This window comes from Delphinapterus leucas, chromosome 20, assembly GCF_059928025.1.
Source record: "Delphinapterus leucas isolate spDelLeu-1000000601 "Yukka" chromosome 20, BTC_Dleu_Yukka2, whole genome shotgun sequence".
NCBI lineage: Eukaryota > Metazoa > Chordata > Mammalia > Artiodactyla > Monodontidae > Delphinapterus > Delphinapterus leucas.
The window spans coordinates 12,919,821-12,935,259 of NC_143148.1; the positions used below are offsets into that span (position 1 = coordinate 12,919,821).

General features: G+C 51.8%; 1 protein-coding gene across 1 annotated transcript in view; it reads left to right on the top strand.

Moving 5' to 3' along the window:
- Positions 1-15,439, top strand: part of FCGBP (Fc gamma binding protein) — a 143,083-nt gene that overhangs the window by 104,021 nt on the left and 23,623 nt on the right. Inside the window, exons 10-14 of the mRNA XM_089902835.1 lie at positions 113-1,360; positions 3,312-3,661; positions 7,566-8,136; positions 10,147-10,751; positions 13,271-13,838. Coding sequence (XP_089758961.1) covers positions 113-1,360; positions 3,312-3,661; positions 7,566-8,136; positions 10,147-10,751; positions 13,271-13,838 — 3,342 coding nt within the window. The remainder of the gene's footprint in view (positions 1-112; positions 1,361-3,311; positions 3,662-7,565; positions 8,137-10,146; positions 10,752-13,270; positions 13,839-15,439) is intronic.

A 15,439-nucleotide genomic window follows, 5' to 3' on the forward strand; every position in this document is an offset into this window, starting at 1 on the left:
TAGAAACCCACGTTAGTATTTCAACATGCGACCCAGGCACGGGGTATGAGGTTACTTCTCTGATGGGGAGGATTGGATAAAGCAGACCCACAGCTGCATTTTCTCACCCCAGGTTTGACCCAGGAGGCCTCAGTGGACCCCAAGAACAGCGGGGGGGAGGAATTCCTCACGGCCTTCCTGCAGAACTATAATCTCGGGTACAGCAAAGCCTACCTCTACCTCCTCCTCTCCAGTCTGTCGGACAACCTCACCTCAGTCTCCATCCTCAGCCAGGTAGACGGCACCTCACAGAAGGTCACTGTGGGGCCCGGGCAGTCAGTCATGGTCAACATCACTGCCAAGGCTGAGATGGTCGGCAGCAATACCTTCCAGCGTGCGGTGGTGGTCCACTCTGACCGCACCATCTCTGTGCAGGCAATAAACGCTAAGCCCAACACAGCAGATGTGACACAGCTGTGGCCTGTCCGCGCCCTAGGCACTGAGTACTTTGTGCTCACACCCTCCAGCGCTTCGTCCCAGAATCTCAAGGAGTTTGCTGTGGTGGCGGGTGCAGCCGGTGCCTCTGTCAGTATACAGCTGAAGGGGTCAGTAACATTCCAGCGCAAGTCCTACTCAGCGGGCAATGTCCTGAGTGTGACTCTGGACCCCTACCAGGTGGCCCAGGTGCAGAGCACAGCTAACCTCTCAGGGTCAAAGGTCACCGCCAGTAGCCCCGTGGCTGTCCTCTCTGGCCACAGCTGTGCCCAGAAGAACACGAACTGCAACCATGTGGTGGAGCAGCTGCTACCCACATCTGCCTGGGGCACCTACTATGTGGTGCCCCCTCTGTCCTTCCAGACCCGCTCCGACCTGGTCTATGTCGTGGCCAGCCAGGCCACAAAACTGACCTACAACCTCGGGGGCACCAATGGCTCCCGTGAGCTCCAGGCAGGTAACGTGGCAGAGTTTGAGATCCAGCAGTCCCAGCCACTCTACCTGTCTGCAGATGTGGGCATCCAAGTCCTGCTGTTTGGCACGGGTACCACCAAAGATGGAGTGACCTATGACCCCCACCTGGTCCTGATCCCAGACGTAGCAGCCTACTGCCCTGCCTATGTGGTGAAGAGCGTGCCAAACTCTAAGTGTGTGGCCCTGGTAGTGGCACCAACAAAGGCTGCTGGTGAGCTGACCATAGATGGGCAGAGGCTGGGGGCCAATCTCACCTGGGCCGTTGTGCCAGGCAGTGAGTTCTCATATGCTGAAGTGGACCTCGGCACTACGGACAGTATCCATGTGGCTGAGGCTGCTACCAACTTTGGGCTGCTCACCTTTGGGCTGAACCAGGACGTGAGCTTTGGGACAGCAGCTGCTTGCGGCCGGAGTAAGTGATAAGAAATGACCTCTGGCCTTGTCCACCTGGGTACCCCTTTGCCAGCTCGCTTGCCTTTTCCCCTTTCCCACCCTCTCTGTGCTCATCTGTGGCTTCCTGGCTCAGGTGGGCTGTCTCCCACTCACCTGCATCCTCCCTGCCATCCTTCTTTTCCTTAAGGCTTCCCAAGCCCTCCCTGTCCCCCCACCCCCCTGCAGGAACAATACTCTAAGTGTTTAGCAACTGGTATGATCCAGGGTCCCAACCAGTCTGAACAGATGCCAGTCAGAGCACTGCAGCAGGGTCCTAGAAGCCCCCAGGGTGTCTGGCATCAGCCCTTTGTCTGTTGCTTTTGTGGGGGGTGGCATTGGGGAAAGGTTCCTGCGGAGAACCAAGGTGCCAAGAGGGAGGGATCTTTGTGGGGGGTCGGGTCAGGTCAGCAGCTTCTCACCAACCAGGTTGGGAATATTTTGTTATTTTAGCTACTGACACACAACCATACCAGTTGCTAACTGCCACTCCCCCAACACCTCATATAGGAATGCCAAACTCAGGAGGTCTAGAAGTATAATAATGATGGCTACCATGTGGGGGGAGTATTTCTCAACATACCAGGGTCCACTCTAGGTGCCTTGTATGTGTTAACATAGTTAATTTCTAGGACCTGGCCCTGTGTGTACTTTTGGGCCCAGCCTGTCGAGGAGTTGCCTCCAAGCAGTGCAGCGTTTGAGGGCACAGATGCTAAAGCCAGACTTCCCAGGTTCAAATCCCACCTTTGCTTGTGTGACCTTGGGCATGTGACTTCACCTCTGTGGACCTGTTTCCACATCTGTAAAATGGGGATCATAACTGCACCCCTCACAGGGTTGTTAAGTGACAGTGCAGTGAGTTAACATTTGTAGCTCATTTAGAGGCTATCGGGCAAGTGAGTATGGCTACATAAGGGTGAGCTATTATTATGAGCAGACAGAAGGCAAGAGCTTCTGCAGACTAGGAGGCAGGGGAGGAAGAGCTGTTTCTTCCCACGTGGATCCCCTTCCCGAAGCAAGGATCCTAGACAGTAGGGTTCCCAGCACTGGCAAAAATGCCCCTTCCATCCATCCTCCAGGGCATGGAAGCTACCCAACTTCAAAGGGCCACTTCAGGCTTGAATAGTAATGTGGAAGAGGTGGGTGATTGATTGTAATAGGTAATAATTAACCTAATTAACACCTGGGATCAGTTCCAAACCCTGCTTATATTTTAGCTTATTTAAGCCGGGCCGCTCCCCCCTCCCCAACTATCCCTGTGAAGAAGGTATTATTATCACCCCCATGTCACAAGTGAGGAAACTGAGACATACAGAATTATAAATTACTTTCCAGTGTCACACAGCTAATTGACTGTGCCAGGATTCTAACCTAGGCAGCCTGACACCACCGTTTCCATTCTATTGAACAGTCTCTGTCTTCCATTTTCTATCTTTAAAAAAGATCCCTTGGGGAATTCCCTGGCGGTCCAGTGGTTAGGACTCCACGCCTCCACTGCAGGGGGCATGGGTTCCATCCCTGGTCAGGGAACTAAGATCCTGCATGCTGTGTGGTGCAGCCAAAAATTTAAAATAAATAAAAAATAAAAACGATCCCTTAGCCTTTTAGCCTGATTGGGAAGGTAGGGGCAAGGAGGAAACAGGGAGAGAAAAGCCACACATTAACCTTTCCATGACTGTTCCTGCCTGGTGGTTCTTCACCACCTTCCAGTTCTTCTGGGCTGAGCTGTGTTTTCTGGGGAACCAGAAAACCTAAGAGAAGTCAGGCCTGAGCAGCTCTCTCCCTCTGAGATTCCAGACCTCAGTCCCCCCACTTCTAGAATGGGTAGTTGTGAGCTAACTGCCCGAACTCCCCCGGGTGGGAGAGCTCCAGGATTCCTGGCAGGGTGGACACTCCTGACTCTTTCTTTGTGGCCACCCCTCTTCCCTCCCCAGCCCTGCAGACCCAGGGGAAGCCCTCCTGCGAAGGCAAGCAGTGCGGTCCCAAGCAGCTCTGCAAGGTGCTGGATGGGCAGGCCAGGTGCTTGGCGGACTCCGCGGCCACCTGCCGCGCCCAGGGTGACCCCCATTACACCACCTTCGATGGCCGCCGCTATGACATGATGGGCACGTGCTTGTACTCGATGGCGGAGCTGTGCAGCGACGACCAGACCCTGCCTGCCTTCAGCGTGGAGACCAAGAACGAGCACCGGGGCAGCCGCAGCGTCTCTTACGTGGGCTTGGTTACCGTGCGCGCCTACAGCCACGCGGTGTCGCTGGCCCGCGGGGAAGTTGGCTTCGCTCGGGTAAGGATCCAGAGGAGGCTTCCGGGTTAAAAAGAAACCCATGAGCCACCCAACAAGCAGAAGGAGGAGGCAGTGCCTGGGTGTCAGGCCCCAGACCCCAGCCCTTTGCCAAGGGGTGGAGGGTGCAGAGAAGTGGGCCGAGGGCGTGGGGGCTCGGGAGGGGGGATTTGAAAATCAGTGGCAGAACCTTAAACCCTTTTTGTCCAGCAGTTCGATTTCTAAAAATTTTTAGAATGCTCAGAGATATGGTTAGGGGAAAAAAGTTTATGCCGATGTGTTTATAATAGCGAGAAGAGGGGGCGGGCAGAGAGAGAAAGAAGACAAAATGTCCAACAGTGGGTAATTTCTTAAGTGACCAAACACTAAAAATGTAGTGAGCACCTCCTATGTGCCAGGTTTGTCTCTTAGCACTTTCCATGTGTTAACGCATTTAATGCTCACAGCAATCTATGGGGGTAGGCGTTATTATTATTAACACTTTTGATGAGGAAACTGAGGTCCAGAGAGATGAATGACTTCCCAAGGGCTTAGGGCTAGTAAGAGATGGAGCTGGGAACGCCCCCAGGCTGGCTCCTGAGTCTCTGTCTTAACCTCTAGGCTATTCTGCCTCTGGTGAATGGATTACTACTCAGCCAATATAAATTACAGAAATATAATAACAGCAAAATAAATAGAAACAATAATTTCCCTTTTTCCTACCGTATTATTATGAACATGTTCAAACACCCAGAAAAGTTGAGATCATTGTACAGTGAACACCATTTGCCAATCACCTGGATTCTAAACATTTTACTCTGCTTAGTTCATCACACATCTATCATCTGTACATCCCTCTGGCCACTCAACAATCCCTCTTACTTTTTTTTTTTTTTTTGCGGTACGTGGGCCTCTCACCGTCGTGGCCTCTCCCGTTGCGGAGCACAGGCTCCTGATGCACAGCCTCAGCGGCCATGGCTCACGGGCCCAGCCGCTCCGCGGCATGTGGGATCCTCCTGGACCGGGGCACAAACCCGCGTCCCCTTCATCGGCAGGCGGACTCCCAACCACTGCGCCACCAGGGAAGCCCACCCTCTTACTTTTTATGCACTTTAAAATAAGTCCTAGACATCAATACACTTCAACCCTAAAGATTTTAGCAAGCATACCGTTAACTAGAATACAATATTTTCACACTTCTTTTTGCTTACTTTTGAAACAAAATTTAAATGTAATAAAATCCACAAATCATAAATAAATCCACAAATCAAAACTTAAACATAATAAAATCCACAAATCACTGTTCACTGAGTTTTGACAAATGTGCAAACCAAACCTCTGTTAAGATATAGAAGGTTTGCATCCCTCTAGAAAATTCCCTCATGCCCCTTCCCAAACAATGGCCCACACACTCCTAGAGGCAATCACAGTTCTGATTTTTTTCCACCATAGATTAGTTTTGCTGGTTCAAGAACTTCATAGTAAAGGAATCATCCAGTGCAAGAAGCCTTTAGCGTAAGGCTTCTTTTGCTCAGCATGATACTTTCGAGTTTCTTCCATGTTGCTGCGATTAATTTTTTTAAATAGCAAAAGAAGTTACAGCTCAAAACAAAAAGGCATGTTGTGAAAGATCCTGCTTTTACGCCTATCTTTACCTGCTTTCCCTGCTCGCCACAGGTAACGGCTTTTACTAGTTTCCTGAGTATTTATCTAGGGTTTCTTTATGCCAACACAAGCAATACATTCTTATGTCTCCCCTTTCTTAGCAAACAGTACTGTACTTGTGCTCTGTTCTGAACTTGACTTTTTGCACTGAACAGTGCATTCTGAAGCTGTTTCCTTGTCAGTAGGAAGGGGGCCTCCTCTTTCTTTTCTACAGCTGCACAGTTTGTCATCGGCTGGATGCATCATAGTTCATTTAGCTCAGGCCCCTGTGGTTGGATGCCTTGTTCATGCTGGCAAGCAGTACTGCCATGAATATTCTTGTATCTCCCTCGTTTTGTGAGTGTGCAGGTGGATCTGTGAGGTTAATAACCAAGTGGATTAAAGTAGTGTTCTTGAAGGCTAGAGAGGTTGAACACAAGCTCAGGGGGACCTCAAATCCTTTGAACTTATGTGCAGAATCTTGCATATGCTGTGTAGTTTTTCAGGGAGAGGGTCCATTACTTTGTCAGATCCTTACAGAGGTCAGTGACCTGACAAAGGTTTAGAGTTCCTGGTAGGATCATGGTAGGATGTCCACAAGAGCTTCTTAGGAGAAAAGAGTTCATGAAATGGTCACTTCAGCATGGTCTCATTATTTTTTTTAAGTATAAATATATTTAAAGGTAGGAAAAAACCTGGCATGATTCATAAATGTGAGTATTTTTTTTAACATCTTTATTGGAGCGTAATTGCTTTACAATGTTGTGTTAGTTTCTGCTGTATAACAAAGTGAATCAGCTATACGTATACATATATCCCCATATCCCCTCCCTCTTGCGCCTCCCTCCCACCCTCCCTATCCCACCCCTCTAGGTGGTCACAAAGCACCGAGCTGATCTCCCTGTGCTATGCGGCTGCTTCCCACTAGCTATCTATTTTACATTTGGTAGTGTATATATGTCCATGCCACTCTCTCACTTCGTCCCAGCTTACCCTTCCCCCTCCCCGTGTGTACAGCAGTATGGGTGATTTTCTCTTTTCTCATTTTTGCTCGTGCGTATTTTGTAAGTTTTCTGTGCTGAACAGGCACTACTTGTGTCATTTAAAAATGAAGATCACTGGACTTAGGGGAAAGACAGATTTGAACAGTGGTCCCTGGACTGAGAGCCTGTGAATGTGGGCTGTCTCGGTCACTGCCTGGCAAAGACTTGGACACACAGGAAGGCTCATGGAGGCATTGCTGACTGAATGAACGATCTATCTTACCTTTGACCTTGCTCATGCTGTCCCCTCTGCCTGTTACTCCTTTTTTCATATCCCATCCTCTTGGCTAAGACAAGACTTTGTAAAGAAAGTATAAGAAAGACATGCTTAGGAAGAGGAAAATGGGCCCAGGGGACAGAGAGAACACACTCCTTATCTCCTGGCTGGACTCTCTCTCCACTCAGGACATTTGCAGAGGAACACCACTCCCCCTCCTGGTTTTCGTGGCTACCTCTCACTGGTCCTTTATGGCTCAGCTCAGCTGTCTCTTCTTCAGGAAGCCTTCCCTAACCTGAAAGTTTGGGTCTGGCTCTTTTTCTAGGCTCCTGCAGCCTCCTGTGCCTCCACTATCCCAGCCCTGATCACTCTGATCTGTCATTGTCTAGTGACAGGTCTGTGTCCCCTATTGGACTGGGAGCCCCATGACAGTAGGGTCTGGGGTTGTCTTTGTCATCAGTGTATCTCCAGGATCTCCCAGGCCAGGGCCAGGCACAGGGTCAGTGCCCAGTGGATGTTTATTTAATACAGCAGGGGCTTCATTCACTTCCTGAGCACCTGCTATTCTACCAGGTACAGTTCTAGGCACTGGAGATGAAGCAGCTGCCCTGTCTTCGTGGAGCTGACAGCATAGTCAAGTTAGAGAGGTGATAAACAGATATTTGCAGATGACACTTTAGAAGGTTAGACACTATAGGGAAAAAAATAGAGCAGGGAAGGGGAATAGGGAGTAGGGAGGAGTTGCCATATAAAATAAGGTGGTCTGGGATGGCCTCCCTGAGATGGTGACATTTGAGCAAAGTTTGTGTAAGAGGTGAGGGAGTGACCCAAGTGTATATCTAGGGAAAGAACATTTCAGGTCACGGGGAAGGCAGGAGCAAAGATCCTGAGGCTTGGTCAGTGGCACTAATGAGAGGAAGGAATCCTCACGCAGCTAGAGCAGGGGAAGCAAGTGGGAAGAGATGAGGGGCTGAAGGCCAGACCACATGGGGATCTGACCCTCCTCTCCTGACTCCCTCTGCAGATCGACAGCCAGCGCTCACGCCTGCCTGCCTCCCTGGCTGAGGGCCACCTGCGCGTGTACCAGAGTGGGACACGGGCCATGGTAGAGCTGGACTTCGGGCTGGTAGTCACCTATGACTGGGATGCCCAGCTGGCACTGAGCCTGCCCGTGCACTTCCAAGGCCAGGTGTGCGGTCTGTGTGGCAACTATAATGGTGACCCCACTGATGACTTCCTTACACCTGACTGGGAGCAGGCTTCTGATGCTGTGGAGTTTGCCAATAGCTGGAAGCTGGATGACGAGGACTACCTATGTGAGGACGGCTGCCAGAACAACTGTCCCTCCTGCACCCCAGACCAGGCCCAGCACTATGAGGGCAGCCGTCTCTGCGGCATGCTGACCCAGCTCGATGGCCCCTTTGCCGTCTGCCGTGATGCTCTGGACCCCCAGCCCTTCCTGAAGGAATGTGTATATGACCTATGTGTGGTCAGTGGGGACCGGGCCAGTCTGTGCCGTGCCCTTAGCACCTACGCCCAGGCCTGTCTGGAGTTTGGCATCTCTGTTGGGAACTGGAGGTTGCCAGCCAGCTGCCGTGAGTGATACCCTGGTGGGGGCTGGGAGCACATGGTGGGAGGCAGGGGACCCCTTGCATCTGCTCAATATCTGAGCATTTACTGTGGTCCAGCCTGGAGCTGGACCATGCCAGGGACGGAGCAATGGCCAAGATGGCCAGGCTGTGCCCACAGTGAGCCTAAGGTTGGGGCAGACGTATCACACTAGACAGTGACAGTCCAGGGCTGGGATGGGGGAAGTTCAGAGGGGCTATGGGAGACCACAGAAGCTTCCTGACTCAGTCTGGGGAATCAAGTGGGATCTCCTAGAGAAAGGGATGCCCAATCTGAATCCTGTAGGAGGGATTGGAGCTAGATAGAAAAAAGGGGGGGCAGGAAGTGGGTTCCAAGCTGAGAGAAGGGCATGTGCAAAGACTTGGCATGAGATGTCCCAAAGCAGACATGCGAACATCTCTTCATTTATAACTCTTCCATGATTCCCCGATGTCTTCTGGATAAAGTCCCAGCTCCATAGCCAGGTATCCATCCACTGAATCATTCATTCACTCATGTATTCATTCATTCAACATGCATTCCCTGAGTCCCTATCTGGCCCCACCCCTGTGCTGACAATGGGCACAGTGGGGACCAAAACACCTGTCTCTGCCCTTGTGAGGCTCCCAGAGAAATGTTCAGGAGGCAGAAAGGCTAGCACAGGAAGGAGGAGGAGGCTTCCAGGCCCAGGCCCATGGCTTGGGACAGGAACTCCAGAGAGGGGTAAGTCTAGGGGAGACACTGAGGCCATTTGGGGATTGTCTGGGTCACTGCTGTGTCCTCACTGCCCAGTAAACACCACTCCCCACCACCGCCGAGTTCCCCAATGCCTGGTGCAAAAGAAGAACCAGTGCATTCACTTATCTACCCATTCATTTTCGAAGTATTTACTGGGCATCTCCTGTGGGCCGGGCCCCGTCCTTGGTGCTGGAGATTCAGCCATGTTTGAGACAGATCAGGTTCCCACTCTCACAGAATTTATAATCCTAGCAGGGGAGACAGAGAGTAAGCAGTAAACTGTGGAATAGCTTCAGAGAGCAAAAGAAACAGAGTTCATGGGATAAGAGCAAATGGGAGACTCATGAAGAGAGTGCTCAGGGAAGACCCTTGGGAGAAGCTGCCATTGGAACAGAGACCAGGATTAGGCAACAGTGTGAGCTCATAATGATGCTCTACATGGGGTGTCTCTACATAGATGAGCCCCCTGTGATATTGGGACTATTATTATCCCATTCTACTGATGGGGAAACTGAGGCACAGAGAAATTGGAGTTGTTTGCTCACAATCACACAGCTAAGAAGGGGAGAGCTGGGATTTGAACCCAGGCCATCTACATTCCAGTAACCTTCTCTTAACCACATGCCATGTGAGGAAAGGCTAATACAGGCACAGGGAAAAGCCAGTGCAAAGGCCCAGAGGAGGGAGTGTGAGGACCAGAGACGATGCCACTGTGGCTGGGGCGGAGTGAGCCAGAGGGAAAGTGAGAGGACATGAGGACAGGGAGGTGATGGGGGCAGATCGTGGATTATGGGAAGCCTCATGGACCAATAGGAGGACTCTGGCTTTTACCCTGAGCGAGGCAGAGCCACAAGAGGCCTCTGAGCAGGAGACGGATGTCATCTAACTCAAGTGTTCACAGGATCCCTCTGGCTGCATGTGAGGAATAGAATGGGATGCAGGATGAGAGCAGGGGGGAGACCAGGCAGGAGGCTGCTGGGGTGAACAGGACAAGGGTGGGGACTGTGGTGAAAGGAAAAAGGGGCAGATTCTGGATAGATCTTGAATATGGAGCTCACAGGATTTACCGACATGTTGGTTGTCCAGTGAATAAAGGGGAAGGAATCAACTATATCTCTGAGGTTTGGGGCCTTCGCACCCAGAAGGGTGGAAGTGTCATTAACTGAGATGGGGAGCTCTGAGGGAGGAGCTGGGTTGGGGAGGGAAGTCCTGGCACGTTCTGACTGTGCTGGCCTGACCCCGCTCCCGTGTCCCCGCAGCCCTGTCCTGCCCGGCCAACAGCCGCTACGAGCTCTGCGGCCCCGCCTGCCCGGCCTCCTGCAACCCCGCCGCGGTGCCGTCCAACTGCTCCGCGCGCCCGTGCGTCGAGGGCTGCGTGTGCCTCCCGGGCTTCGTGGCCAGCGGCGGCGCCTGCATTGCCGCCTCGTCCTGCGGCTGCAACTTCGAGGGCCGCCCGCTCGCGCCCGGCCAGGAGGTGTGGGCCGATGAGTATTGCCGGCGGCGCTGCACCTGTGACGCCGCCACCCAGCAGGTGCGCTGCAGCGACACGCAGGGCTGCCCAGCTGGAGAGCGCTGCCGCGTCCAGAACGGTCTCCTGGGTTGTTACCCCGACCGCTTCGGGAGCTGCCAGGCGTCTGGGGACCCGCACTACGTGAGCTTCGACGGCCGGCGATTTGACTTCATGGGCACCTGCACGTACCTGCTGGCCGGCTCGTGCGGCCAGGCCGCGGGGCTGCCTGCCTTCCGGGTGCTGGTGGAAAACGAGCATCGGGGCAGCCAGACGGGGAGCTACACGCGCGCCGTGCGTGTGGAGGCTCGTGGCGTGAAGGTGGCCGTGCGCCGGGAGTACCCTGGGCGAGTGCTGGTGAGTGATGGGTGCCCAAGGCCGGGTGGAGGGGCAGGGAATTCCCCTTAAAGAGTAGGGGTCTGGCCACTGGGGGAGGGTGGGGGTCTGCTAGAATACCTTGTGGCCAGTGATTAGGCTTGGGGCCCCCCAGCCAGGCGGTGCTGCCTCTCCCTGGCTGTGTGACTTTGTCTCTCAGTGCCTCAGTTTTGTCCTCTGACAAATGGGATAATAAGATGGTGCCTCGCCAATGCGAGCCGCTTCACAAGGTGGTTGTGGAGGTTTGGAGTTACTATTTGTAGGATGTTTAAACTGTTTTTTATTTATTTATTTTTGGCTGTGTTGGGTCTTCGTTTCTGTGCGAGGGCTTTCTCTAGTTGTGGCAAGCGGGGGCCACTCTTCATCGCAGTGCGCGGGCCTCTCACTATCGCTGCCTCTCTTGTTGCGGAGCACAGGCTCCAGACGCGCAGGCTCAGTAGTTGTGGCACACGGGCCTAGTTGCTCCGCGGCATGTGGGATCTTCCCAGACCAGGGCTCGAACCCATGTCCCCTGCATTAGCAGGCAGATTCTCAACCACTGCGCCACCAGGGAAGCCCTGTAGGATGTTTAAAAGAGACATTTGTGCCCAACAAGTGTTCAGTAAATGTTGACTCAATGTTTTATTGTTATGAACCCTCCAAAGTTAAAGATTGGTGCGTTTTCTGGAGGAAAATTGATATTCAGAGAGTAAGGTGACATGTGAAAAGTCGGGAACAAAAGGTGTTGGGGGGGTGTTAAAGGGGTGTGGGGGTACTTACAGATAGGCCCACAGGGTTCTGGACAGAGGGTTCTTACAGGGTCCACCACCCAGTAAATTTTATATATATATATATATATATATATATATATATATATATATATATATATATATAAAATTTACTTCTATGTGTTAAATGCTTGACATACAGTAACTCATATGTTAATCTCTGTAACAACCCTGTGAAATAGGTAATCTTGTTAGAGGAGAAATCTGGGCACAGAGAAGTTAAGTCAACTATTCAAGGTCACACAGCTAATGAGTGGCAGAGCCAATATTTGAAGCCAAGCTGTCTGGCTCCAGAGTCCATACTCTTAACCTCAGCATTCTATTGCCTTTCCTGAAGAAAGAGATGGAACAGGCAGGGATGGAAGTGGATGGAAGACTGTTCCAGGCAGAAGGAACAGCAACTGAAAGGCTCTGAGGCAGGAACAAACATGAGGGGTAGAGGAACAGCATGGAGACCAGTGGGCCTGGAATGGAGAGAGGGAAGGGAGAGCGAGGTAGGAGATGATGTAGGGGATGGCTATGATAGAGGCTTTTGATTTAATCTGAAACCTGAAGGATGAGGAAGAGACCACCAGGTGAAGAGTAGTGGTTGCTAGGCAGAGGGAACAACAGGTGCAAAGGCTGAGGCTGGACTGAACTCGAAGAGTTCAGGAGAACAGCACGGGGCCAAGGAGGCTGCACCTGAAAGAGTGAGCCTGGGGAGATGGGATAGAGAGGTGGGTAGGGGATGAAGTCAGAAAACAGGGGACACACGCAGGGCCTACTGGGTAGAGGATTTGATTTTAAGCTGAGATGTGAAGGGTGATGGGGAGGCAGCCAGACAAAGAATAAAGATGTGGAAGAGGGTAGGTATGTTGCAAGCATAGGGTACATAGCGTATAGCAAGTGCAAAGGCCCTGAGGCTGGGCTGAGCTTGGTGAGTTCAGGAGAATATCAAAATGCCTGCATGGCTGGAGTTCCAAGGGTGGGGAAGGAGGCAGTCCTGAAGAATTAAATTGGAGAGCAGTGAGGCTCAGATCATGTACGGTCTTTTAGGCCATTGTAAGGGGTTTGGATCAAAGCTGATGCCTAGAATACGAAGTAGAGGTGGCCAACTAAAGAGTGATGAGAGGTATCCCGGGAAGAGGTCACAACAAGTGCAAAGGCCCAGAGGTGGGAGTGCACTTAATATGTTCTGGGAGACAGCAAGGAGACAGCAGGGAGCCTGAGTGAGTGATGTGGGAGGTGGTGCAGGCACAAAGGTGGACAAGAGCCAAGGTTAAGCAGGATGTTCTAGGGAAGGGGCTTAGATTTAAGCCAAGTCCTAAAGAATGAAGGGGAAGCAGCCAGGAGAAAAGTGGTAGGCAGTGTTCTTGACAAGGTGAAAAGACCCTAAGGTTAGACTAAACTGGGAGAGTTGGGGGAATCTCAAGAAAGCCAGGGTGGCTACAGCAGAATGAGTGAGGGGGAGAGTGGGAGGAGGTTAGGTCAGGGAGGTAATAGGGAGACAGATCCTGTAGGCTTTGAAGGCCGTGGGTTAGGGATTTGGATTTAAGCAAATACTTGAAGGATGAAGAGAGGTGGATGATTTGCCAGGCAGTGGGAACAGCAAGTGCAAAGGCCCTGAGGTGGATCAAGCATAATGTGCTCAAGGGGATAGCAAGGAGCCCAGAGTAGCCAGAGCTGAGTGAGTGAGGGGTGAGTCACAGAGCCTTGAATACCCTGACCTCTTGGTCCTCCCGCATCTCTACCCAGGTGGACGGCATCCTTCAGTACCTGCCCTTCCAGGCGGCAGATGGGCAGGTGCAGGTGTTCCGCCAGGGCCAAGATGCTGTCGTGCGCACAGACTTTGGCCTGACTGTCACCTATAACTGGAATGCCCATGTGACTGCCAAGGTGCCCAGCAGCTATGCGGGGGCCCTGTGCGGGCTCTGTGGGAACTTCAATGGGGACCCAGCTGACGACCTGGCTCTGAGGGGTGGAGGCCAAGCTGCCAACGCACTGGCCTTCGGGAAGAGCTGGCAGGAGGAAACAAGGCCAGGCTGTGGAGCAGCTGAGCCAGGCAACTGTCCCAAGCTGGACACCCTGGTGGCCCAGCAGCTGCAGAGCAAGAAGGAGTGTGGGATCCTTGCCGACCCCAGTGGGCCCTTCCGGGAGTGCCACCACACACTGGACCCACAGGGTGCTGTGAGAGACTGCGTCTACGACCGCTGCCTGCTGCCAGGCCAGTCTGGACCACTGTGTGACGCATTGGCCTCCTATGCTGCTGCATGCCAGGCCGCCGGGGCCACTGTGCACCCCTGGAGGAGTGAGCAACTCTGCCGTGAGTACCGAGAGTGACGACTGGGGGACTCAGCCTTATGTATATTCATTAATGTATAAATATCATTAAGTCATTGAATTCTTATAACAGCCCCATGAGGTACGGGCTATGGTTATACCCATTTAACAGATGAGGAACCAGAGGCTCAGAAAGTTTGTTACATGCCTGGGATCACGACAGCTAGGAAGTCACAGATGCAGTAAATATTTGTAAGATGGCTGAATACATCTGGTGGCCCCAGGTCTGATTCCCATTTGGCAGCTGTCATTCAGAGATGAGCTCCTAAGGATCCCTGCCTGCACATCTGGCAGTTGTCAGGCTGGTTGGTTTGGAGGATCTCAGTCAGGACTGCTTGTCTCTGCTCTGCTTGGTCTCATCTTCCAGCCGGCTAGCACAGGCTTCTTCACACAGTGGTCTCAAGGTCCCAAAGAGCAGCAAGGGCGGACAGCCCCCAGTGGGCAAGTACACTCCAGGCCTCTGCTTGATGTCACATTTGCTAATGTCCCATTGGCCAAAGTCAGTACCATGGCCAAACCCAGAGTAAGGGGTGGCCAGCGTCAGTCTGTCACAATCCCCATCATACATCTCTGCCACAAACATATGCATGAGTGAGCAACATTTAATAAGTTTTAGAAATGCCTGAGACCATAGACTCTAAGTGTTAAAAAAAAAAAAAAGGATAGAGTGAGTTATCATTGCAAGTCTCGTTAGTACACAACTGATAAAAATATTAAACATGGGGCTTCCCTGGTGGCGCAGTGGTTGAGAGTCCGCCTGCCAATGTAGGGTACACGGGTTCATGCCCCGGTCCGGGAAGATCCCACGTGCCGCGGAGCGGCTGGGCCCGTGAGCCATGGCCGCTGGGCCTGCGCGTCCGGAGCCTGTGCTCCGCAACAGGAGAGGCCACAACAGTGAGAGGCCCACGTATCGCAAAATATATATATATATATATATATTAAACATGTATTGGAAAGACATCTCTTAATGAGATGGATGGCTTTTTCCCCCAGTAGTTCATGTCTGTTGTTGGAAGGAGACAGGGTGTAGCATCAATTCTATTTTTCATTTTGTAGATATGATATTACTAAGTGGATGGAAGTGGCAGGAGTTCTGCTAGAGCAACGTCACTCCGTTCTTTGAACCCCTTTTGAGTTGCAGGGAAGTTAGTCACACTGAGAGATGCCATAAAACTTACTTTTTATGACTTCTAAACAGCTGATTCTATGAGGCCCTCCTTCTGTTTTGTCGGGAGCAGAGCTGGAACTGATTTGATACCAGTAATGATTTGTCACCAGTAATGATTTGTCATCCATTGTCTCCATGCTTATGGTAATATTTGAAATTGTCCCTTCGTGTCCCTGGAAATTTTCACATCCCCACGGCAGCACACTGTGTTAAGATTCGGGATTGTTCTCTTCTGTAAAGTGGGAGAAGCACACTTGCAAAAGGGACAGTGGGAAAGCAGATGCAACTCCATCAGAGGCACATTCTCAGGCTGATCGTTTTTAGGAAGAACTCACATAATTAGAGCCAGGACTTGTGTGGCACACTTCCCACTGGGCAGGTTCTGTTCTAAGGGCTTAACAGCTCTCATTTCATCC